This window comes from Herpailurus yagouaroundi, unplaced genomic scaffold (assembly GCF_014898765.1).
Source record: "Herpailurus yagouaroundi ecotype Mexico unplaced genomic scaffold, PumYag 218, whole genome shotgun sequence".
Lineage (NCBI taxonomy): Eukaryota > Metazoa > Chordata > Mammalia > Carnivora > Felidae > Herpailurus > Herpailurus yagouaroundi.
In genome coordinates this window covers 616,696-644,575 of record NW_024412449.1, presented here as the reverse complement: position 1 = coordinate 644,575, position 27,880 = coordinate 616,696, and the positions used below count along the sequence as shown (strand labels likewise).

The window sequence follows — 27,880 nt, the reverse complement described above, 5'->3', positions numbered from 1 at the left end:
CTGTGATGGCAGGAATAGTATTCCTGATTATGTGCCACTAGATTGCACAACAGGAATTCTGCTTGGCTTAAGAGAATTGCCAGCTCGCCATCTTCCCATTCACAGCAGCCTTAAGGAAGAAACAGAAGGGGGAAGGGGAGGAAAGAGAATAGGCTGAGGCCACTTCTGCATTCAGTGGGCGAGTGAGAGCCCACTTTCTCCTGACCCCCAGCTACTGGTGAGAGTGCAGTTCCCAAGCACTGCCACAGAGCGGTGTCTGGTCTATACACTGGGACAGGTAATGTACTGGAAATTGTGTGGAACTCCATAAATCTAGCACACTGGTTAAATTCACTACCCTTGCATATGTAAAGACAGGAGGCTAGATCTAAAGTGCCACTGGGGAGTTTTAAACAAACGACAGGACATTTCTGAGCACAGTGCCATTTTCAGGAAAGTCTCAGGAGTCCTCTAAAAACATGGTGTACAGGAGGAGGGGAAAGGGAGACTTTTTTTCTTGACATCCTAGTCAGCTCACCCTTTTCCCCCACACTACACACAGAATCCACATCATGAAACATTCCAGGTACAGAATTCTGTGGTTCTCTGCTCCCTTCCACTCCAAGTCAGTACTTTCCTATTCTTAATTCTATCCACAAAATCTGTATTATGGTTTTTTTTTCAATTATGATAGAATAAACCAAAACAGGTTTCCTAAGGGCCCATTTTCTATTAATACAAGCACTTATAAAGTCTTTGTTGGTAACAGCATGATGAGAAGAAAACTTATGGGCTACAGGGTCTGAAAAACCTAAAATTCAAACCCAGATACCGTTCCACTACTAGAGTCCTTGGGTAAACTGATTAACATCTCTAAAGCCCATTTTCTTAACAGAAAAGGGTAAGAAGAGGGATAATTTAAGGAGGGCATGTCCCAGTGCCGGCTTCAGATGCAGCACTGAAGGATCATGGGAAAAGAGAAACCTCTGACCCAAGGGGCGGAGCACGGCTGCCCCGAGGCAGCCACGGAAGAGCCTGGTCAGAGAGAGCAGTGTATGCCCCATTCTCTTCCTGGCTAGGACTGTCTGTCTGCCTAGGTTCCACTGCCTCATCCCACCACAGTATCCTAGTGTGTGGGGCCACCAGGGAAGCAGCAGGGTGGAGTGGAAGGAGCCTGAGTTATACAGACCAGAATACAGTTCAGCTACTTTTACTACCTATGGGAAATTAAAGCACCACATTTAACCTGTCTGAACCTCAGTTTCCATGTCTGTTAAGATGGAAATAATACTGAGCTTGCAGGATTGTTGTGAAAAGTAAAACTACTGTATGTGGAATACAAAGTACAGCCTATGACACACAGTAGGCCCTTGTAAGTCTTAGCTAATGAAGGCCAATCCAATCCATACCTTACTTCCTTTGCAAGGCCTTCAACACCCCAACCAGAAAACAATCTCAATATGCCTTAATTTCTCTTATCCTTAAGGTGACAGGTCTGGATTTCCCCAACTTCAAGTACTGTAGACTGTGATTTGGAAAATATATACACCAAACTTTATATATACCTTGGAACTGATACTTACATTTTCCTTTTCCAATTGCTTACCTTTTCATATATGTGTACATGTGAATGTATAAATGATGCACTGAGCTAAACTCAAAAGAGTAGAAGCATACTTTCCTTCAAAACTCTTCCGTGTGCAAGCTCTTCCTTGCTCCTGAATGAAATCTAACACGTCTCCTAATTTTTTCCAATCACTCTTTGATTATACATAATTGTTCAATCACTATCAGCCCCAAAACATCATGATTTCAATAGTTAAGATGTCTAGTATTGACAATTAGTCAATACTCATCTAAATTAAAAAGCTTCTTTCTCCCTTCTGAGATAGAGCTTTCAAGAAGTCTGCAGTGGAGTGGGGGTGTGGCAGGGGGCACCAGTCAAATATTCTTTCTTTCCCCATTTTGCATCTCTTCTACCTCTAACAAGGCTACCTCTGGCTCCTTTAGTTTTGGAACTGAAGGACTGGGGAGAGGTAAGGGGAGTTGAAAGGCCGCACCAATGAAATCTGGTGCCCATGCTAACTTTCTGTGGGTTTCCTGGAAGAATCTTACATGAGACCCTCCATGTGCAATTCCCATGACTTTAGTGAGAAGAAGCTATTTACACTTCTAACCCTCAAATCCTGGAATTTCCATTTCCATCTTGGTTCATATCATCTTCTAGGCGGCCATGCACAGCATCCCTCTTTAGAAGGGTTTAACCTGGTTCTATCCAGAGGCTCAAGGAAACACTACTATCTCTGAAATAGATTACTTACTAACTATACAGCCCTCTTTCCTTTCTCTCTGCTCTCCTATGGATCCACAGATTCTCATACTATTCATTATACTCTACCAAATACCAGGGATACATGTCGAGTTTTCAGAACGATTCTAGTAGACATTCCCTTATCATTTGGCTTCAATGAAAGGGGTTTAAGAGAAGCATCCTGCTCTCTAGAAGCTATGTGTGGAGGTAGGAAAAGACACAGAACACACCACAAACAACTCTCTCTAAAAACATCCTGGTCTTAGAACCCTTAACTCTCCACACTTTATTTACTGGGGATAAAGAATGGGCTAAATGTGCAAAACCAATTTAATGCCACCTTCTAAGGCCACCTTAGGCAAGTTCTTGAAATATGAAGGTAACCTGGTAACTACTGCTTTATTCTCAGCCTCTCAAGCTTCAAGAGAAACTCAAATATGGTAGAATTCCAGTTAAAGCCCTGTTATAGATTTCCAACTAGATTTGATGTCCAAGGCCTACCTCATGCTTCTTAGAACTTTCTTGGAGTTAATAAGCAAGGTACACTGCATATAGTCAGAACCTCAAAATACTGGAATACTTAAAAAACACTCTAGGTATGAAGATTATAATGAGAAGTCAGAAATTTATTTCCCAGAGCACAAGGACCTGGTTAGCTATCTATCAGTGCCTCTGTTTGCTAAGACAAGAGCAGTGTAAAAATCCCTCTGGTAACACTAGAGAAGGCTGCAACAACTTCAGGCAGCTGGGGCCAGAGTCAGGCTCTTCCTGGTGTCACTTTTTAACAGCAGCTGTCAAGTCACAGAGAACCTTTGTTCCCTGCAACACCCTCTCTTATTGTTACGTCAAATGTTTCCAATATAGTTGATATTCCTTTACTCAAGGACATATTTTTTTTCCTGACTGCAATTAGTATTTCATTTAACCTAACATGTATAATTACGGAGATCCCCATAATGGATCTTCCAGGACTCTAATGCAGAATAAAGAATACCCTAAGTCCAGTAATCCTTTTAGTTTCTTCTTAACAAAACTCAGGCCTTCAGTCAATGTTGCTAATTGTGTCAGACTGTCTATAGCCACCCTGTGCCTTTCATGTGACTTCTGTGCCATCTCAAGGATGATACACCTCAAGTGAAGTATTCGGTTGCAAACCGATGGGCCTGGTATGAAATGAGAAAAAGTACAGTACAAAAGTCAACTTACAAACTGGTTCTATTTCAAATGTTTGTTTCTAAGTCAGTTGGTGCTCATTTCCCCAGGGAAAAGTTGTTCTCATCTGTGTTTAGGTCCATAAGGCCAGACCACAAGTGCTACCACTGAAATATGGTCCCAAGCCAGTATTAACCCTGAATTCTATTCTAACCTCTGAAGCAGAGGCATTTGGCCCAAGAAGAGATGGGAAGGGAATTTCCCTTCCTTTCCTTTCCCAGGGCAGACAGCCAGGTAGAAGCTGCACCAATGAGGAAAAGTTTATCTTTGGGGCACCCCTTGGACAACCCAGCCGCATCATCCTGCCCCAACTTCCCATTACCCCACTCTTACCCTAGCTTCAGCTTCCCTCTGAAAATGTTCTAAGTAGAAAACCACTTACTACTCTCCCCACCATTCCTTCCATTCTCTGCTCTCAAATCAAAACTAACAATCCCTCAGGAAAGCTAGATCTCACCCAGAGGCACTAGGTGGAAAATCATCAGTCCAAATTAGAGCACGCTGTGGTAGGAGTTCACCCCTAGCTCACCCCTTCAAGTGATGCTTGCTCTTTTAAAAAGCAAAATTCTGGGGCACCTGGGTGGCTCAGTCGGTTGGGCGTCCGACTTCAGCTCAGGTCATGATCTCGCGGTCCATGAGTTCAAGCCCCGCATCAGACTCTGTGCTGACAGCTCAGAGGCTGGAGCCTGTTTCAGATTCTGTGTCTCCCTCTCTCTCTGACCTTCCCCTATTCATGCTCTCTGTCTCTCTCTGTCTCAAAAATGAATAAACATTAAAAAAAAATTTTTTTAAAGCAAAATTCTAAACCAAAATGAATCTTTAGTAACATTTTTGGCACAGGTCAAAAAGAGAAAGAAAAGCTTCAGACTCTGTGAAAGGAAAATTATTCAGGGTGTAAACCACCATTTCATGATGTCAGCTCACCAAAGGGAGCGTTACCTTACTCCTCAATTCTTTTAATCCTCCTGAACCCACAGGCTTTAAAAGGAAAGAGAAAGGATTTCCTCTTTCCTTCTTTCCCTTCCCTCCACAAACCCTATCAACTTGTAAAACTAAGGAACTGCATGTGAACTAAAAATTTTTGGTTCACAGTACCAGGGGAGTGATTTTGATAAGGGGGTGGGGAGGCTGCCAAGGCTGTAACCAGTATTCATATATACAGATTATTAGTAGGTAAGACAAGCTTAACTCAGGTACTGCCTACACAACTACATATCCATCCTTCAGAGCTGCCATAATATTTAGAAACCAATGAGCAACTGAAAGCCAGTGTCCTCTACCTACAGCATGATAGAGTTTATTTTCCTTGTTTGAACTTAATAGTTATTCATTTGCTCTCATCCTGCAATAATTGCAGTCTCATTTCAAAAGATAACATATAAAGCCTAAATGAAGTCCTAAGGATAGGAATTAACATTTTTTTTAAAGTACAATGACAACTGGCACAGATAGAAGTGATAAACAAAGGGCCGTAAGCCTAAATATGTATGATATGTGGACATTAATAAATAGCTCATATTATCCCCATGGGAAGTTTGAGTAAATCCCATGATGTTCCCTTTTGCACACCAAGTCTTTATGGTGTCTTTCAGTTCTTGCTTTAATGAATCTCATCTCCTAGTGAATGTCCCTATCCACCCCATCCTTGCTATTCTGATAGCTATTACCTTAGCTAGGTTAGTCTTCCTTATCTCTACCCTCATGTGGACTGGAGCTGCCTAAACAACTGGCCTCTGTGGGACATTTTAGATGAACAAGACAGCCCCTGAACTCTGGGGCATGCAACTGTTCAGGCCTCACCTGGGTCCCATCTCTGTATCCTTCCTGTCCATATCAGAGTCCTCCCGTGGCGGGGGGGGGGGAACCTCACACAGACCTCAGAGCCAATACTGACTTTAGGCAAGAAGCATCTTCAACCATTACAAGATCCACATTCAGAGTCTCAGCACTATTGGCTCTTACTTGCCTGACCTTAGCAGGACAGTAACAATGCTGGTAACTGCTTCTGTTTCATTCCCAACCCCGACATCACCATCTCTCCACCCTCTTCTCAGACTTTCCCAATCAACACAGGGTTCCAACTGTTATAATTGGCTGCTGCTACACTTAACTCTTTTCTTCTACTGGTAATCTGCTAAGTAATCCAGGCCATTCCTAGAACTAGGGCCTCTTTTTAAGAGCTTTATTGGAATATAATTCACATACCATAAAATTCACCCATTTAAAGTATGTTGTTCAACAGTTTTTAGTAATTCACAAGGCTGTGCAACCATCATCACTGTCTAATTCCAGAACATTTTCACTACCCCCAAAAGGAATCCTATACCCCTTAGCAGTCTTTTCCCCTTGTCCCATCCCCTCCCACTCCTAGGACCACTAAACCACCCATCGGGACATTTCATGTAAATTCAGTCATACATCATGTGGTCTTTTGGGTCTGGCGTCTTTTACTTATTAGCATACATTTTTAACGTTCATCCATGTTGCAGCATGTATCAGTACTTTGTTTCTCATTCCTTTCTCAGTGATATGCCATCACATGGATATATCATACTATATTTATCCATTTATCAGGTAATGGACATTTGAGTTGTTTTTATATTTTGGCTATTATGAATGATGCTGCCATGAACATTCATGTATAGTCTTCTGGGTGAACATATGCTTTCACTTTTCTTGGGTACGTATCTAATGGTGGGATTGCTGGGTCATACTGTAACTCTATGTTCAACTTTTTGAAGAACTGCCATTTGTTTTCCAAGTAGCTATGCCATTTTACATTCCCATCAACAGTGTTTGAGGGTTCTAATTTCTCAATATCCTCACCAATACTTATTGCTGAACATGTACGTGTCTTTTTAATTCTAGCCATCCTAGTGGATGTACAGTAATATCTCCTTACAGTTTTTTTTATTTTTTTTTTTAAGTAATCTCTACACCCAACATGAGGCTCAAACTTACAACTGCAAGATCAAGAGTCACGTGCTCTAATGACTGAGTCAGCCAGGTGCCCCTCCTTACAGTTTTCATTGGCATTTCCCCTAAGGATATTGAATATCTTTTCACATGCTTATTGTCCATTTGTGTACCTTCTTTGGACAAATGTCTGCTCAAATCTTTGCCCACCTTTAAACTGGGTTGCCTTTTTACTGTTCGCTGTAAGAGTTCCTTATATATTCTGGATACAAATCCCTCACAAGATCTATCATTTGCAAAATTTTTTCCTATAGCCCCGTTATTTTAAAGTCTTCCTACCTTAAATTAGTACACAGTTCCTAAATCTCAATCCCGGGCCAAAGTCCTGTTACCAACCAACAATCTGCCATAATTCCAACTTCCATATACCCAGATTTGTGGGTTATATCTGCCCTTGTGCTCCATCAACCAACTGCACTAACCTTCTACTACGCGGTGCATCTGCTTGTGGTAACTGCTACCTAGAACAAAACTTCCATTGCTATACATTCCTTCTCCCCTAACACCCATCCAGTCCACCTCAACCCTGAACTTTCCCCATCACACTGAACTTGCTCTGCCTATACCATACACTAGCACAGTTCACTTGTGCCAGTTTGTGAATTACTACCCTACTTCATCAATTCTAATATGCCATCAAATTTAAGACCAACATTAATTTATGTGCCAAGAAAGAATAAAAAAACATCAACTATGGCATGTCTTTGATTATGAAGCCTCTCAATGTCAGAGACACCAGAATGCAGGGGGAAATGTCTCTTAGAACCAATGAAATACAGTAGTTCTACACAACAACTCTGTAAGGCTGGTATTGTTCCCAATGAGATCATTGAGGCTCAGCAGCTAAATGACCTATCAGAGGTCACAAAGTCAGTAGGCTGGTAGAACTGAGATCCAAATTCAGGTCTGACTCCAAAGCAACACCACTTCCATTACACTTTCTTTAATCTGCCACGTTAACATCAAAGCATGCAACATACACCAGTTTAAAAAAGAAATATTGTTACTCTTAAAATAACTTACCTTTAAAATTATAAACTGCTATTGCCAAATAGAAAAAAAATTAAAAGTTTCATTCAAAATGAAAACACTCCATTTCTACATTAAGAATAAAGGTCTAAGGATGGCAACATAAAACATTATACATACATACACACATACACACACACACACACACACACACACACACACACACACTTTTTGATCTAGCAATTTCACTTCTGGAAATGTATCTTACCAATACATCTGTTCTTAGGAAACAACATGTACAAGATTATTCATTATTGAATTTTTTTTTAATCTAAAAGAATGGAAGCAACTTAAATGTCCTTCAGTAAATGACTGCTTAAATTATAAAACACTCACTCAATATGAATGCAGCCATTAAAAAAAGAATGACTTCATGTACTAATAATGTGGAGTAATCTCCAAGATATGTTGTTAAATAGTTTACCTATTTGCTTTATGGTGCATAAAATATCTCTGGAAAGATACACAAGAAAGATACACAAATACCATTAACTGTGGGAAGAACCCAACCTGGTTGCTGGGAGACACCGGATGGGAGGGAAAATTTACTGGAGGCTTTGAAATCCAAAACATGTGAATGAAAGAGGGAATCAAGGGGAAAGACCTAGACATATTAAACACAAACTCTTTAACAATAAAAGCAGAGCATGAGAGTGTGAAGACACCTGATTATAGTCCCAGCTCTACAACTAGAGAAGTGTTCCTGGAGGAGTCAACCTCTGTCTTGACTTTCAGTGTGAATGAGGAGTTTGCTTTGTATGATCTTTTAAAAGACTCCATCTAATTTTATTATGGCATGTTTAGCTCCTACACTGTGTCAAATGTAATTTGTATATGATATAAAGAATTCCTTTGTTTTTTATGTGTATGATAAAATAGAAAGAATATCAGATTTTAAGCCAGGAAGGTTTGCTTACAGCCGTAGCTCCCACTACTTTCTAGCTGTAGAATTTGCAGCAAAGCACATCACTAACACAAAATACTATTACCTGGGAAGTTGAAGTTATAGCTACTTTCAAAAGTTTGTTACAAGGAGTCAAATAAGATGCATAAAAATTTACTAATATTTTTATGCCACTATGTGAAATGTAAATTATTAATATACACAGAATCCCCCTTCAGGTATTATAAACTAAGTGTAGGAATGAATGTGGATTTTGGAGTCTGTCAGGCCTGGATATCCCATTTGACTGGTATGAGATCTTGGGAAGGTTATTTAAATCTCTTTAATAAATCTTAAATCTCAATTTCCTGACCTATCAGATGACCATAATGATTCTCACTTGAAAGGGCTACTGTGGAGATTAAATGGCACGGTCAAATACCCTGTACACTGCTTAGCTCAAAGCAAGCACTTAAAAAATGGTTCTCTTCCTTTCCAAACTTAGAAAGGAAAGACTGCCCCATAAAGCAGGTAACTAACCAACTCCTTTTGCTGCCCAGAGCCTGGCCTGTTACTTCCCTTTTCATTTCCTTTCCCTTCAATCCACTGCCACATACAAATATCCTAAAACCCATCTTAATTTCTCATCTCTTCTAGAACAGAGAATGAATGATCTGTAGGAGCACAACTAGAGGTAAAGGTGGCTGGTGATTTTCACAGCCCACGTTCTACTCAACTTTTAACAAATGCTAACAGAGCACCTACAAATGTCTAAGGAGCTGAGGACGGAATCCAGGTCTCATGGGGCTGTGGCAGTTCTGTGGAAGGCTGACCGTCAACATATAAGTATGTATAATATAGCAAAGGTCATATGACCTCTAAAGGAAAATAAAGGGGCTGACAGCAGCAGAAGCTAGCAAGGAGAATGTGATATTGAGGGCCAGGGAGGACTTTGCCGGCAATGTGACATTTGAGGACAAAATCCAAGGTCAGTGGAGAGAATCAGCCACGCTGCTATGTGGAGGAAGATCACTGCAGGCAGAGAGAACATCACGTTAAAGGTAGTGACGTGAGAGTATGGGTGACATGGCTGAGCAGCAGCAAGGAAGGCAGCGTGGCTATGACAGAATCAACGACAGGGAGAACAGTACATGAATGGAGGCATTCATGTACTCCAATGTAGGCCATGGTAACGACTTTGGGTTTTATTCTAAATAAAATGAAAACCACTGCTGAGTTTGATGCTCTAATCTTACTCTATACTGGCTGTTGCCTTCCTTTCCCACTCTTGGTATGCAACAGACAGAAGTCTTCTGATACTTCTAATCCATAGGGATTAGCCAAGAACCATCCCACAGACGTAATCAAAGCAGTGTGTAGGTACATGGTGCTTATGATGCCCTTTAAGATGTTGTGACAAAAGATTTCTATTGATTCAAAGGGGGGGGGAGCACTTTATACATATTTAGAAAAATGTTGGTCAATTATACTTAAAAAATGTATTACTGAAATAATTTAAGTTTATTTATTTATTTTGAGAGAGTGAGAGAGAGAGCGCACACACGTGGGAGCAGGGAGGGGCAGAGAGAGAGGAGAGAGAGAATCTCAAGCAGACTCCATGCTGTCAGCCCAGAGCCTGACACGGGGCTCAATCTCACGAACCAGGAGATCACGACCTGAGCCGAAATCAAGAGTCAGACACTTAATTGACAGAGCCACCCAGATGCCCTTAAATAATACATTTTTAAATGTGCTTAATTATTTTATAGAAACATAGGTACAAATGAAGGATATTAACATTGTGAACTACCAAAGATATATGTACACCCAGGCAAAATGTTCAACGAGCTTTGTTATTGTGAAAAACTATTAACAACCTAAAAGTCCGTTAACAGGAAATGTTAAATGAATTATGGTAGATCCATTATAGAATAGTAAAGTGCCACTGAAAGAATAAGTCTCTATGTATGGATTTCAAAAGTATCCACGGTATATCAAGGTCATTCATTCAACAAATATTTGATAAGTACTTACTACTCAGGAGCTGGGGTACAGTCCTGAGAGAGAATGAAACTGATACGGCCCTGGTGCTTGTGGAGCTCACATCTTAGTAAGGGTGACAATACATAAGCAAGCAGAATAAAGATGACAATTTTTGAAACAAGTGCTACAAAACAGAACAGACCTATGCGGATCGAGAATGGATGGGGGATGGGGCTTGTTTTTAAAAATGACATTACCAAATACTATAGCCATGGGTCTATAGCACAGGTGAACTTTAAAAAAAAAAAAAAAAAAAAGGCCTTATTGAACCTCTTCTCCTAATAACAATAAGAACTAAATTTCTCATGGCTTCCATTTCAAAGTGGGAGAGAAGGAGAGAATGTTCTCACCAGAGGTTTCCTCCAAACCACAAGCCAGGAGGCTGGGCCAGCACTTCTCAGAAAGTGGTTCTGTCTATTCACACCAAGGACTACCCTTCTTACTTCTGATTATTTAACCTCATTTATCCACCCAGCAATTCTTGGCTTCTATGAAACCCCTCCTTGCGGCACACAAATTTAAATCAGACTAGATCACTGGATAAATTTAAACTCTTTTAAGTGGAGACAAACATGGTTCCTATCAAAAGGAACCATACATTCGTCTTACAAAAATACCCAAATATGTAGATTTAAAAAGTCAAGAGCTAAATGGCATGTGTCCACAGAATTTAAGACTTTACTCACACCATTTAAACGTCCCAAATTATAGCTTGTCTATATGTGCACAGCCTAATTTCACAGTACAAGAATGCCACATCAATCGCAAACCACACGAAGAGAAAATAAATACGCAACTAAATTCTGAATCACATTTGTATGTACTTAAGTCAGCTACTAAAACTATTACTCTGTTTAGTAAAAGTACTTTTACAGCGCTTACTTGCAGATTCAAGAAAAGGTTTACTCACTGTAGTGGGCTGAACTGTGGCACTCAAAAAAAGACTAACTCCTAACTCCTAACACCCCAGTACCTATGAATGGGACCTTATTTAGAAATAGGGTCTTTGCAGATACAATTAAGTTAAGGATGTACAGATGCGATCATCCTGGATTTAAATCAAATCCTTGCATCTTTATAAGAGAAAAGAGTAGAAGATCTGAGACACAAACAGACAAGACCCAGAACGGAAGACCACGTGAAGGCAGAGACAGAGACTGGAGTAATGTGTCCATACAAGCCAAGTACAACAAGGGCTGCCAAGAATCCCTGCAAGCTGGGAGAGAGGCATGGAACGGGATTATCACTCAGAGCCTCCAGAGGAAAACTAACTCTGCTGACACCTTGACTTCAAGGTTTTGGGCCCCCAAACCGTGAGCGAATACATTTCTATTGTCTAAAGCTACCAAACTTGTGCTAATTTGTTATAGCAGACCTAGGAAACTAATACACTCATCTATAAAATATGAACTCCTTCCTTCTCCCTAATAATTTTTTGTGTGCATTTTACAAGCCCAAGAAAAGTGAGTGAAAAAACAGAATAGTTTTTCTATTCACAAGCTAGCAGAATTGAAAAACTGAGCTGCCTTCATAGTAGCAGCATTACAATCTATTGCAAAAAGATATACATAGACACATGAAGTAAGTTTTCGTTCTCTGGACTAGATTCAGTTGGTCAACAAAAACACAAAAAGTGAAAGAAAGTAAATGGATTTAAATGGTTCTAACTTTGGGGAAAGTAGTCAAAAAAATATGATAAAGTCAAGAATTCATAACTAATTGTATTATTTTTAGTTGTTTTTTAATTATAAAATACAGCCTCATTCATTGTGAAATTTGGAAAATCGTAAGAAAAAATGTTAAACTCACCTTCAGAATCAAATCCTGTCCTCACAATTTCTCCCCTTAATTGCTCAAGTAAGGCCCATCATTACAGGCCTTTGTTTACAATCAAGTTAATATGGCAGTTACACAACTATGAAATTGAGGGTCTACAATGGAAATTCTGATCTAATTTTAACATAAGCCTTATAATTGAAACACACAAATGGGAACTACAAGGAGAGGCTATTGTCATGGGGGTTTCCGACAAGGTGCTTTCCCTTGATCATTTTGGGTCCTAAACTGTTCTGGTCTCTAATCATAATTTACATATCAACCAAGCACTTGATTTTAGAAATAATATTTTTAAGTGGTGAAAAGCAGCCAATGAAGATCAAAATATTAACAAGTTTTATTCAAGAGTTTGACTAATGATCTCCCACATTTCACTTTCATTTTATTTTCTCAAAAATAATTATCAGATAGATAGATGGCACAAAAGGTAAGTAAAGAGGAACAGCTAGTAGCTGCCACGCAATTGTGCAGGTTGAAACACTGAGAAAGAAAACTGTTGCCAAACCAAATCTCTGAATGCAGGTTAAACAGCAATGGTTTTGTTGAAAACAAAAATTTCACTAACTCCAGGTACATTTTCAATCTGTTCTGCCATCTAAATATGTTTGTTCAAAATTACACAGCCTCCCCATTCCTTCAGTGTGGGCTACACACAATGACTTCCTTCCGAAGAACGTGGAACACAGGGGGAAGGAGACTAGTAGCTTTAGAGCAGAGAAACCACACACACACTATCCTCAGCCAGACAACTATGGTCAACATCAAGAGTCAAGAATCGTGTTGACAGTGCACACCCTTGATGTGATGTGATGAGCATGGCACTTTCCACCTGTGTCTTCCTCCCCAAAACCCAAAACCCCAGTCTGGTCATAAGAAAAACATCAGACAAATTCCAATAGAGGGGCATTCTACAAAAATACTTGCTAAGTTCTCTTCAAAATGGTCAAGGTCACCAAAAAGAAAGGAAGTCAGCCAAGAGGAATCTAAGGAAACATGACAATGAAATGTAATGCAGTATCCTGATGGGACCACAGAACAGAAAACAGATTATTAGGTAAGAACTATGGAAACCTGAATAAAGTATTAACTTCGGTTAATAATAAAGTATCAATATTGGTTCATTAATTATTAAAAAACATACCATATAATTTAAGAGGTTAATAATAGAAAAACCGGGTGCTGGGTATATGGAAACTTTATCTTCTCAATTTTTCTGTAAACCAAAACTTTTTTTAAAAAAATTTTTTTTTTGAGAGAGCGAGCAGGGGAGGGGCAGAAAGAGAGGGGGAGAGAGAGGTGCAGAGAGAGAGAGAATCCCAGGCAGGCTCCACGTTGTCAGTGCAGAGCCCCAAGTGGGGCTCAAACTCACACACCCTGAGATTATGACCTGAGCCAAAATCAAGAGACAGGCGTTTAATCCACGCACCCCTAAAAATTTTCTCAAATAAAGTCTATTTTTAAAAAATTTACATGAAAATCATTTCCAGAAAAATAGTAATTAAGGTCTCAGTTTTCTAATCACCTACATATAAAAGCTATGGAAAACTAGGGCCACTAAGCAGTTTCTTCTAGCACTAAGATTACATCTAGATTTTGCAAGACTGATAATTAAGGTACTCAGGGGCAAGATAAAGGGAGGCTAGACCTACACTACCTTTCAAGCAAATCAGATGATTTACAGTGATAAGGGTGTGAAAGCCCCAAGTCTCATAATCACAGAGCTACTTATGAATACGATAATCTCAAACCAATAAAAGTAACAAAAAATAGTTCAGAAGAAGATTCTTCTAAAGCAGAAACTTACGTGCAGAAGTTTGGTCGTTCTTCACCATGGACTAAAATAAACATTATGTCCCTAAACACAAGGACTCCCCATTTCCTCATTTACATAATGAGAAGTGACTTTGGCACAGTGCAATATTCAAAGGATACTCACAAGATAATACTATATCATAAATAAAAACATAATATTCTTAGTCTTTCACTTCACTGGAATCTGCTAAAAGCAACAAATTCAGGTAAAGTGTACTAATACTTTGTCACTGAGGTAGGCGTCAGTATGAAGCAAGACAATCAACCACAGGAGAAAGACAGAATGGATGCAGGAGGGGAAAGTAGAAGTCATCGTGAACTACTTATTAACATTTACCAGGCCCTCCTCTTAAATATTTGCCTCCTCCTGCAGAAGTGTTCTGAAGAAACTCTCATTTCAATCAACACTTAAGTGAGATGACCCTAAAAACTGCTACACTGCAATTCAGCAAAAGTGGGCTTCTAAATGCAAGTCAGACATTGGAGATAACAAAAATAAATTGAGTAACAGTTCTTGCCCTCCGGGTATATACTCATGGTCAAACCAGAGGCAAGAAAACAAATCCCATCTTTTGTTGACTCTAGGATGCCATCAATTGGAAGATGCATCCTATCTACAAAGACATTAAAATACGAATTTTTTAATGTCTCAGGGTGCCTGGATGGGTGAGTCAGTTACACGTCCGACTCTAGATCTCGGCTCAGATCATGATCTCACGGTTGATAGATCGAACCCCACGTCGGGCTCTGTGCTGATAGTGCTGAGCCTGCTTGGGATTCTCTCTCCCTGTCTCTCTGTCCCTCCCCCACTCACACACTTGTGCTCCCTCGCTCTGGCTCTCTCTCAAAAACAAAGAAACATTTTAAAAAGTTTATTAATGTCTCAGAATGGATAAGATATTACAGTTTCTGAGTGATAAATGCTAGGGTGAGTTTAGCAAAAAGCACCGTGGAAGCAGAGATGTGGATGCACTACCAACTGACACTGCTACCTTCACAGTTCTGGGGTGCAGGTGTCACTTGAGCAGTGCCACAGCTTGTAATCCTCTACGTCAGTGGGGAAATACAATTCAAAAATTATTCATACATCTTGCCAGGAACAAATTTATTTACAAAATGCAAGACAGACCTGTAAAGATGCAGAATATCTTTATTAATAAAATATTTTAGAGCCAACATGAATAAATTCATATTGACATTTCACTAAATTATTTGGGAAACAAAATGCGCCGGACATTTCTTTAGGTCTAAGAAACGTAGTCATTTTATCAACAAGAAACTCAGAAGTGAGAGAACTTACCAGTTTTTCCTTTTGACCTTCCTCCACAAAACAAATCATACCCAAGCTTTCAAATGTATGAAGAGAGCAATCATCAACTACACTTCTTAAAGAGAATCAGGCCAGAGCACCTGGGAGGCTCAGTCGTTAAGCATCTATCTGAGATTGCCTCAGGTCATGAGCTCACAGTTTGTGAGTTCGAGCCCTGTGTAGGGAGACCACGAGCCCCGCTTCTCTCCCCCCCCCCCCACCTGCGCCCTCTCTCTCTCAAAAGTAAACAAATAAATACATAAAGGAGAATCAGTCCATTTTTAGAGACAGCAGGAAGAGCAAAATCATTTTCATGTTTTTCCCCTTCAGTTAGGACTAACACTCTACTTTAGAACAGGAAAACCCTGTCTCTGCAAACTCCTTAAGGCCATGCACATAAACCCTAGAGAAATATTTGTTGAATGAATGAATCACTATCGTAATAAATCCTATTTTTGGACGTTCACTCTTTTAACACTACAGTGCCCAGGGATGAAATGGCATCTATTCAGGTAGGTGCCCTTAGAAGCAAACCCCTTCTTCCACGGCAGTATTCCTGTGCCTAACCAATGGAACTCTCACCCAGTCTCCCAGGACAAGCTTCCCTGCTGTGGTCATCACAAAAGAGCCAGACTCAGCAGGGCCATGGAACAGCTGAGGCAAAAGAAATATTTCCTGAGGAAGGCAGACAGTGTACAGTAAAGACAACCAAAATACAGATATTTTATTGATTCTTTCAGTCCCCACTTTTGAGGCTATTCAAAAGTCACTGCAGATCAGACTTGCAGAAAAATTAAGTTTTACATTTCAAACTCCTTCAGGGACACAAACACAGATACACATGGAGTCACATGTATTGATTTGGCAACAATACCTCTACAGAGTTTATCATGTGCCAGGCACTAAGTATTTTGCTTACATTAGTTCACTGAAACCTCACAAGAAGTCCATGAGGAAGTAAGTACTTATTATTTGTCTCCATCTTACAGGTGAGGAAAAGGAGACATAAGAGGTTCAGTAACTTGCTCAAAGCCACAGGCAGTAAGTGGTAAGACTGATTCCAAGCAGTCTGGCTCGATTAGGTGCCCAAAACCACTACATTACACTGAGAGCTACCTTCGGAAAACAAAATAAATGTATTGCCTCTATTTTGTCTGTATTTATGGAGTAAAATGTCCAGACCTCAAATCTTCCCCACACATCTCAGTCAACCTTGACACTGGTAATAAGCTGGCCAGAAGGCAAAGGAGTGTTTCCTAGGTATGTATCACCGGCATTGCAATAAACAGATATAAAACTATCCAGACTCCCTTCCACCTTCTGAGAGCACGATAACTACAAGTTCACCATACATAATGATTTCTCCTTCCCCTTTAAAGTGTTATCAAAATATCTCATACCCAATACTAAACTGACAAAAGGTCATGATGCTACCCAAGACTTATGGTAGAAAAATACAAATAAGTTTTATTTTTCCAAGTACAAAATGGTTACACAACCAAAACAATAGAAACTTGCAGGATAAACTAGCAAAAACAGATGCAAGAGAATCCAACATGATGAGATAAAGGAAGTTAGTTCCATTCAACCCATACTGAGTCTAAGATCTCTTACCTTAAGGCACTTACAGTAAGCAAGCTGTCAGCCCAAAAGAGGAAAAGAAAGAGCTTACTAGAGAAATGATAATAAGATTATAAAATTCTAGACAACTCAACTGTAATCATTTACATACATACAACAAACTAATCACTTTACAAATGTTTAAAGAACAAGAAATGATAGGGGCAGGGGTAGTCACAGTGTGAAAAGAATATAAAGATGAGTTAAGTAAAGGTCTTCCTGCATAATTGATTTATTTAGTTGTAGCACACTGTCTACTCACTCCATCCCACAAAAAAGCCACATTCATTTGAGGTCATTTTTACCTCTTGCTATTTCCTCTGCAGTGAGTCTGCAAAGTTGTGAGGCACGGTAGTGATCCTACTCATTGAACAGAAAGCAATTGAGTGAAACATACAAGCAACCAGACCTCTGGCACCCTGTGAAACCACAAGAGAGCAAGATCTTTTTTTTTCCCCATGTTCTAACACATTTTTTAAAGTCTTTTTCTTAAGCAGCAGCATACCTTGAATGATTGCATGCTTGTCTAAAGTCACATGCTCTCTACCTAAAGTCAAGTCAACTGACACTGAAACTGGAGAGTAAGTCAAAAAAAATTTTTAAGTCAAAAATTTTAAAAGAGCTTCATTAAGCAACATTCATTTACTTGTTCATTTCCCTAATTTCAATCTATAAACAAAGCAATGGAAAATTTTTCCTGTAGAAAGTCATTCATACTTAGTCTTCAAAATGAAACCAGGTTGGCCCAGAGATTTGCCTTAATCAATTTTTTAGTGCTTTCAGGAAAACTTCTGTAAAAAGCAGAGGAAAGGAATTTTTCGGAAAGGCACTAAATATACTGTGTTTGTATAAAACTGCATGGATTGACAAAAATAAAAATACTAAATAATTTATTTCGAAATTTATTTTTTCAAGATCCTAAAAGCAATAATGAAAAGAAACAGGATATAAGATATGGGAAAACCTTGAAAATACGAGTTAATCTTCTTAGTAACTTAAGCAACATAATGATAAAAGATAAACTGACTGTAAAGAACTAAATACAGGTCAATACTTTTAAACCTTTGGGGACTGTCCATAATACAGTCTCCCCTTCTACTAGCACAGAAGAGCTAGCTAATCGGGAGCAAATTTTATATTTTCTCAATACATTTCTCTTAGTGGAAAGGTGGTGGAATGGAGCAGGGAACTCCGTAAGTATGGCACTGAAGTCCCTTATTCTTTATACTTACTCTCTGAAGAATGATCAAAAAGTACCAAAATATCTAAAGTCCCGGCGGAAGGTAGGGGTTAAACCCGAATCTGTTTGCTACTTCTGCCATGTCCTGTGTTCTGTTGGTGCTTTGTTTCATCACTCCGGAGTGAGTGGGAGTAGGGAGCAGGGAGTGGTCAACTTGCTAAGACCACTTTAGCCCACCTATTCCCACTTCAGCCTGGTGGAAGGAGATCCTTGTTACTGAACAAAATCTCAGAAATATATCCTTTCCCTCCCACCCACCCCCAACTTGTTTCTGGCCCAAAGTCTAGTCTCCAGTTCAAATTCTGACTCATTCCTGAAGTTCTTCCTTTCCTGTGTTTTCTTATCAGTAAGACCTCCCTACTCTCATTTGAGCTAACCCCTATCTTGGGACAGAATTAGAATGCCTGAATTGGGGCACCTGGCTCAGGCAGTTGGGCGTCACGCATCCTAATTTCAGCCCAGGTCATGATCCCAGGGTGGTGGGGTTCAGCCCCACATTGGGCTCTGTGCTGAGCATGGAGCCTGCTTGAGGTTCTCTCTCTCCCTCTCCCTCTCCCTCTCCCTCTCTCTCTCTCTCCCTCTCCCCCTCTACCACGCTCAACACTCAGAAGGAAGGGAGGGAGGGGAATCCTGAAGAGTCCTAGGACCGTAAGAAGAAAAAATTAAGAAAGAAAAGAACCTTGCTACACATATACAAAAATCAAGTCCAGAAGTGGTAAAAGCCAGTTCTGCCAAACTTTCAGGGAGCAGGTAATTCCAGTAGTACACAGATTCAGAGAAAACGAAAGGAGGAAATATTCCTCAATTCATGAGACCTGTAAAATCTAGATACCAAATCAGACAAGGACATTAGGTAAAATGAAAATGACAGGTCAACTTCACTAAACCATAAAAAAAAAAAAAAAACCAAAAGCCCATAAATAAAATATTAGCAAACAGAATCCAACAGTATGTAAACAATATGTAAACAAGAATGCACATTATGAACCTATTCCATGAATCCAGAACAGAAAGATACATTGGCTTTTTTTTTGAAAAGTTACAAATATAATTCACATGAACACATTAAAGGAAAAATAATATGATCATAACAGATACAGGAAAAGCATGAGAAAATGTCACACCTGATCTTAAAAATACATAGCAAGTGGGACTAGAGGAAACTAAAAACCTGCAGAAATATTTTTTTAACAGTGAAACTTTAAAAATCAAGAACAAGAAATAATGTCCACTATTTATTTATATTTATTATTTATTATTCATTTTATTACATTTATTCAATACTATATTTTAAAGTCCTAACCAATGCAATATGAAAAAACAGAATTGAAAAAAAAATTATTTGATATGTTTATTAATACAGAAAACCCCACAGAAGATACAGATTATTGCCAACGGAATTCTACAAGGTGTTTGGATACAAAAATGTATATAATGATCCCCAAAACCCCCTCCCAAAAAAAGCCATTTCTGTACACAAGCCATTACAAAACTTAAGCCAAACAGACGATGCCATTTATAATAGCAACAGTAAATATACAGTAACTGGGAGTAAATCTAATAAAATATATTTTAGACCTTTATAGAAAGAAATTATAAAGCTGTAAATAAAGGCCAGAGCACCTGGGTGGCTCCATCAGTTAAGCATCCAACTCTTGATTTTGGTTCAGGTCATGATTTCACAATTGTGAAATCAAGCCTCCATGTCTGGCTCTGTGCTGAGCGTGCAGTGCGGCCTGCTTTGGATTCTCTCTCTGTCCCCTCACCGCACACACACACACACACACACACACACACACACACACACACAAACACAACACACGTGCGCGTGCACACACACACACCCCCTCTCTCTCATTCTCTCTCTAAATAAACATGTAAAAACGAAGGAAGGAAGGAAGGAAGTCAGGCAGACAAGCAACTGGTCAGCTGGCCAAAGGCAGGGGGGAGATATATCTGAAGTGAAAAGCATTCTATGTTCATGGACATAATTGTCAAAATGTCAATTTTCCTTTATATGATACAATCTAAAATAAATAAACCTATTGAGTTTACCACTGAACTTGACAGAACCACAAGATGGTTATAAAATTTATAAACAGGAAAAATACCTGAGAAATTCTTTACAAGAGTCAGCTCCATGAGAATTTTTTGCTTTGGTCAGTGAGGTTTTGCCAGCACTTATAAAGTTCCTAAAACATAGTACCGGCCACAAATAATTCGTTCAATGAAATTTTTATTGAATGAACACATCAGCAAGGCTTGTCCTAACCATTTATAAAATTAAGAAAGAATGACACATGGGAATGCAAGCTGGGGCAGCCACTCTGGAAAACAGTATGGAGGTTCCTCAAAAAAACTAAAAATATAACTAACCTACGACCCAGCAATTGAACTACTAGGCATTTATCCACGCGATACAGGTATGCTGTTTCGAAGGCACACATGCACCCCCATATTTATAGCAGCACTATCAACCATAGCCAAAGTCTGGAAAGTGCCCAAATGTCCATCAATGGATGAATGGATAAAGAAGATGTGGTATGTAAGTATGTATGTGTGTGTATATATGTATATGTATATATACATGTATTTGTACATGTATGTATATGTGTGTATATATACACACGCATACACACACAATGGAGTATTACTCAGCAATCAAAAAGAATGAAATCTTGCCATTTGCAACTACATGGATGGAACTGGAGGGTATTATGCTAAATGAAATTAGAGAAAGACAAAAATCAGATGACCTCACTCATCTGAGGACTTTAAGAGACAAAACAGATGAACCTAAGGGAAGGTAAATAAAAATAATATAAAAACAGGGAGGGAGACAAAACAGAAGAGACTCATAAATATGGAGAACAAACCGAGGGTCACTGGAGGGGTTGTGGGAGAGGGGATGGGCTAAATGGGTAAGGGGCATTAAGGAATCTACTCCTGAAATCATTGTTGCACTATACACTAATTTGGATGTAAATTTTAAAAAAATAAAAATTAAATTAAAAAAATAATAATAATACTGGGGATGTAACATACAACATAATGACTATGGCTAACACCATAGTTATGGTATATATTTAAATGTTGCCAGGAGTTCTCATAAGAAAGAATAAAACTTTTCTGTAAAAAAAAAAAAAAGAAAGAAAGAATGACATGGACATAGGAATAGGCAAAAAGACTAACAGAACATAATAGACGGCCCCAAAAAATCCACATACTATATAAGATTATCTGACATATAAAGAAGCAGAAGAGCAGATCATAGGTGAAGATGCTGGAACACTGCTTAGGGATGGGGAAGAGTGGGACGGGGAGGCAGGAATTCTAAAGGACTCATAAATCTATAAACGAAGCATGCATTATCCTTAGAACCTCTCTAGAAAAGTCTCACAAATTCCTATTTTCTACATATATTTACATGTTATTCTATCTGAAAAAATATACAGTGCTTTACCTGGAACAGTAACGGTTAATGATGTAAGTGCTTACTATATATTAGCTATTATTACGTCTGAGCCCTCAAACTCACCTTACTGGGAAGCCTTGCTTTAACCACCTCCTAGCTTTGTAACCCTGGAGAGGTTATTTGATGAGCTTCATTTCACTCATCTACAAAATGAGCTTACACAAATACCTGACAACAGACTGGTGGAGTTTGGTTTTTGTTTTTCGTTTTTTTTAATCCTTTTACGTTTTTTATTTTAGAATGCCAGTTAGTTTACAGATTTCAGAGTTTACAGGTAGTTACTAGCTTTCAGAATTGATAGTTAAGAACTTGCATTTTCAAATCCAAGAATATAGTGTGTTTTTCTATTTCTTTAAGTCTTCTTTGTGAACCACAGTAGCATTTTTAGGTTTCTTGATAAAAATGTTACACATTTTTTTGGTGTGTAAAAGAACTTTTTGTTTGCTGTCATACAAGGGGCCTCTTCTTCCATTCTATCTTCTATTTGGTTTGTAAAATGGTAATTTTTTACACGGAATACTACTGTGCCGTACAGAACGGAGTAGTGATTGGAGCAGCAGCAGCAACTGATCCCATTTTGAGGGAGGATGGAGTTTAGTATCTCAGTAGACTTTTCTCCATGTACTTACACAAATTTAAGACTTTCTGTCTGGCAATATTATAGAAAAGCATACAGCAAAACATTAACACATTAGAACCTCTACAACATAATTTGGTTGTGTTATCCCATGGCATGGAACCCAAAGATAGTAGTAAAGGCTTCAGAAGAATATGTACAAATCTGAATATCTCAGCGCATATACCTAATGCTTTATTTTTCACCAGATGAGAAACAGTGACAGCTTAACACTACAACCATATGTTATATAGCTTCTAAAATGCTGCTATTATATAATTTTTAGCATTTTGTATACTGAACTTTCTGTGCCAGGAAGTGTGCCATTGTTAACTATTTTACAGATGCTTAAATTGTATTTAAATTATCAAGTTTCACTGATTCTGAAATTTGTTTAGTAAGACTTTTGAAAGCTAAGCAATGATTAAAAAAAATAATAAGGGGTAAAAGTTCTATATCTTTACTCCCATTCACATAACAAAATCAGGAGTTCCAATTCAATTTAGGACACAGTTTCCAGTAAGAGTAAAATGTGTGAACTTCCTATGTTTAGCACACACTGGCTGCCCCCCAGAACTACCCCTTCTGTACCTCATTTGTAGTTTACCACAGCTACCCTCATCTGAACTTCAGATTACAACTTGAGCCCTGAATTTCAGTTCCATACCCTCGAGCACTCAAGCCCTTGCTTTGTTAGTATATTACTTTGAACTTCTAATTGTTATGTTGTTCCACAGAAAGCATCCGTCATTATTTCTCTTGTACTGGGGGGAGGAGAAGGGGGCCTCTCTCCCTCAGTATTTTTTTTTATTTAAAAAAAATTTTTTTTAACGTTTATTTATTTTTGAGACAGAGAGCATGAACAGAGGAGGGTCAGAGAAAGAGGGAGACACAGAATCTGGAACAGGCTCCAGGCTCTGAGCTGTCAGCACAGAGCCCGACGTGGGGCTTGAACTCAGGGACCGCTAGATCATGACCTGAGCCGAAGTCGGACGCTTAACTGACTGAGCCACCCAGGCGCCCCTCTCCCTCAGTATTTTGTTCCTTCTCTTCACAGTCCTTGGCACTAAAGTGCTCAGTGGATACTACTGCCTGACATCCAGTCCTAAGTACTTAGAAACTAAGTACTACACTATTATGGGATCCCAGGCATTTGAAAGAATACTGTAACATGCACTACCCAGATTTATGTTTAGCCTTTAGCAGTGAAGGCAAACTGCAAACATAAAATTCATTTTAAAAAAAAGTCTGTCCCCTACTGGGGGTGGGGACGTAGAGCAACCAAGCAGTTGAAATTCATGTCATATCTTACATAATTTAAATGTTAAGCAGAGAAAGCAAACATTGCAAATCTATTAAAAGTATGATTTGGCTTTTTAGCTCAGCTGTGGCAAACTAGGCATTCATTTGTTAAAGAAAAAAAACAACTCAGATAAAGCAGAAATAGCACAACCCAATTAATACAAATTAAGTCAAAACAACAGTGGTGTTTTAAGACATACTATGCATGCATGAGTTTCATTATACAAGATGTTATAGTTAAAATACCACTAAGTGTACTCAAAATGATATGTAAAAATAAAAATAGCTGAACAAAGGGTGGTCAAACCTCAAAACAAGTGCTATAACCACCACCCAAAAATGCAAAATAGAGGAAGTGGTCTTTTTCAGAGTTTAAGAGGGAAAGAAATTCTCATTCTATCTAACTTTATTCCACTGGGGAAGGGAGTCCCACGGAGGAAAATCAGTTTCATGCTCTTCCTGTGTGTTAAAAGAACCAATACTTTGTCGTTACTAACACTAAAAAAGGCAAGCAGTATTGTGTTAGTGTCAGAAACATTTTTATCAGTACTAGCAAAACTGACTTTTAATTTGCAGAAACTGCAAAAACAGTCTGCAATAGTTTGCATGTGTACACACACACTCACTCTCTCTCTCTCTCTCTCTCTCCCCCAAAAAGAAGCACAGAAGGCTTACTCCAAGAGAATAACCGATTATCCTATCAATTTTCACTTGATTTCATTTGAAAGGCATCAGTTACCACTGCTACTAGAATTATGACAACATGAATTCATGCAATAAAACCCAAACAATATAAATTCTCCCCTACTTAACCAATCTCTAAATGCTTTAGGGAAAGAGAAAATGTGCACTACCTACTTCACCTCCCAACCAGCTCTTCATAGATTTGCACACATTCTTGCCCACAGCCACAACTCATGAGGAGAAAAAACACTCATGGATGAAAAGGTGACTTACTCCCCACCCACACTACAGGTAATGAAGATAAATGCTGCTCCTTAAAAGTCACTGTAAAATAAAGACACTAAAACACAGGTCAAACATGAGAAAGTATGGAGGGAAAAGAGGCCAAACCAGTAATCGTGATCAAGTGGCTTTAGTAGAAAAAAAGAAGCTCAACAGGATTTCTTTTTATTTTTTTTAAGGTTCATTTATTTGGGGAGGAGGGAGTGGGAGTGGGAGAGGGGCGGAGAGAGGGAGAGAGAGAGAATTCTGAGCAGGCTCCACATTGTCAGTGCAGAGCCTGACACAGGGCTTGACCCCACAAACTATGAGATGACCAGAGCCGGTATTAAGTCCTACACTTAAATGACTGAGCCACCCAGGCACCCCAGGATTTTTTTTTTTTTTTTTTTTTTAACTAAGCAATATTTTAATATAGACATAAATTTTTTTTTTTTTGGTTTCTTTCCTGAGAATGATTTTTCTTTTTTTTTTTTTTTTTACTTTTATTTTTTATTTTTTAAAATTTACATCCAAATTAGTTAGCATATAGTGAAACAATGATTTCAGGAGTAGATTCCTTAATGCCCCTTACCCATTTAGCCCATCCCCTCTCCCACAACCCCTCCAGTAACCCTGTTTGTTCTCCATATTTATGAGTCTCTTCTGTTTTGTCCCCCTCCCTGTTTTTATGTTATTTTTGTTTTCCTTCCCTTAGGTTCATCTGGTTTGTCTCTTAAAGTCCTCAGATGAGTGAGTCATCTGATTTTTGTCTTTCTCTAATTTCACTTAGCATAATACCCTCCAGTTCCATCCACATAGTTGCAAATGGCAAGATTTGTTTCTTTTTGATTGCCGAGTAATACCCCATTGTATATATATATATATATATATATACCACATCTTCTTTATCCATTCATCCATCGATGGACATTTGCTCTCTTTCCATACTTTGGCTATGGTTGACAGTGCTGCTATAAACATGGGGGTGCATGTGTCGCTTCAAAACAGCATACCTGTAGCTCTTAGATAAACACCCAGCATTTATGCTGGGTCGTAGGGTCCCAGGATTTCTTTTTAAATAAAATCTAACAATGTGGTGCTCAGAAGGCTAACAACAAAAGGGTGGGCAAAAAAATGCATCAAACTGAGTCCACAGAAGAAATCAAGTATGAAAACATCAATATTGAACATGGTAAAATTTATTTGGCAACAGCTACAGCCAGATTCTTAAATGCCATCATGAAATAATGGAATGATATTATTTAGGCAACAAAAAGTATGAATCGGTGCAAAAACTATTAGAACCACTGGAAGTTGAAAAAAATATTATGGCACACAGTCAAAAATATAGGACACAAAGCAGAGAAGATTCATGAAGATTCAATGTACATCAACCAAATTTTATCCTTTCAAACAGAGGCAGATTTGCCACAAAATGAACGAAGATTGGGCCCTTCATTCACTCATGCCCTTCATTTACACGAATGACTTCTTTTCTCATTCTAAATAAATATCCATCCGTGTATATAATTCTGTAGCCTCTTTCTTAAAGGGGGAATGCCAAAACTACACAGGCTTTGGGCCCCTCAACATTTGAAAGATATCTTCTCTAATGTCCAAAAATTCCAGAATGCTAAAAATAGAATAAAAGAGCAGAAATCAACCAAAATTTAAATTTCAAATATAAAATAATTTGAATGAGAAAAAAATTAAAACAAGATTTCTACAAATACCAAATGACTAATGCAATTTTCACAGGTGAAATCATAATTTTGAATGTTTATCAAAAGAAAAAAAGCAATAAAATATAAAACTTTAAAAAAAATGATTAAACTCAAAGGAAAACAGAACATAATAAAAGATAAAAACAAAGATCTATCAATTGATAGCACTGACAATTTAAGAACTAATACTTTGGGATGGGGGTGGAGACCATTCTAGAAAATCTAAATGAGTACCACTGGGCAGGAATAGCTTAGTCATCTTGGATTCTGTGAAAAAGAGGCAGTATGTTGGCATTTGGTAGCACTCAAAAAAAAATATCCAGAAAATACATATATTCAAGGGAAAGAGGCTGTAACAAAAATAAGATAAAGATACTCTTCTACACAGACCTATAATAGAATTAAAATGCTTCATTATGGTAATATTTTCACAAAATTTAAAAAAGAAAAAAAAATTACACACAAAGCTGTTATCTCAAAAAGGAGAGAAGTGAATTAACAGAAGATAAAACGGACAAAATTATCTAAGAACTAGGAACAAAATGAGTATCTGGAATAATGACCATAGTGATAAGCCCAGATTTTTAAAATGCACAATTTAAAACTCTTGATGCATGTGAAGATGAATATGTCATCCCATTCATCCTACAAGACAAATATGATCTTGATCACAGCTTTTATGTACCCAGAAAAGGGAAATAAACACACATACGATACAATTAAAGTAAACCAGAAACTGACCAGGTAAAATGATAGTATATAAAATTCTTCAGTGTACTAATATACCCTAATCAAGTGACGTATATCCTAGATATTTCTTACCAATTCAACATCAAGGGATACGACTAATAATAGTCTAACAATAACAAATGCCAAAGAGCATCTGATAAAATTACACTGCTAATAGTAACATTAATAAAAACCCTCATAGGATACTTAATCCAAAAAATCTGTAAAATTTTTTATATGATGTAGAGAAATAAAATCAGAAGCAAAACAAGGACATCTACTACCACATTTATTTTAACTATTTTGTTATTTTTAAAGTTTAAAAGTTCTGGCCAATGGAGTAAAACTATAGATATAGGATGTAAATATTAAAAGGGAAGAAATATGTATAGAGACAGATGTTATGAACTTATGGTGATCATTTCCCAGTATATGTAAACATTGAATCGTTATGCTGTACATTTGAAACTAGTATATCTCCATTATATGTCAACAAATAACATTATGTAATAATAATATAGTATATAATATATATCACATTATATATAATAGAAACAAACAACAAGTCAAGGAGAAAATATTTACAATACATATAGCTGACAAAGGACTTGTATTTCAAATTTATTTTTTTTTAAATGTTTATTCATCTTTGAGAGACAGAGAGAGACAGAGCATGAGCGGGGAAGGGGCAGAGAGAGGGAGACACAGAATCTGAAGCAGTCTCCAGGCTCTGAGCTGTCAGCACAGAGCCCGACACGGGGCTTGAACTCATGAACCGAGAGATCACGGCCTGAGCCGAAATTGGCCGCTCAACCGACTTAGCCACCCAGGCGCCCCCC

At 38.3% G+C, this 27,880-nt stretch overlaps 1 protein-coding gene across 2 annotated transcripts in view; it reads right to left on the bottom strand.

Moving 5' to 3' along the window:
* Window positions 1-16,023, bottom strand: part of RRAS2 (RAS related 2) — a 36,645-nt gene extending 20,622 nt beyond the window's left edge. Inside the window, exon 1 of one of the 2 annotated variants that reach the window (XM_040456797.1) lies at window positions 15,973-16,023. In XM_040456797.1, coding sequence (XP_040312731.1) covers window positions 15,973-16,008 — 36 coding nt within the window. In that variant the 5' untranslated portion in view covers window positions 16,009-16,023. Of the gene's footprint in view, window positions 1-14,073; window positions 14,093-15,972 lie in introns of those variants that run through there. The other variant, XM_040456798.1, reaches the window with a different exon arrangement.
* Between the last annotated feature and the right edge of the window lie 11,857 nt (window positions 16,024-27,880).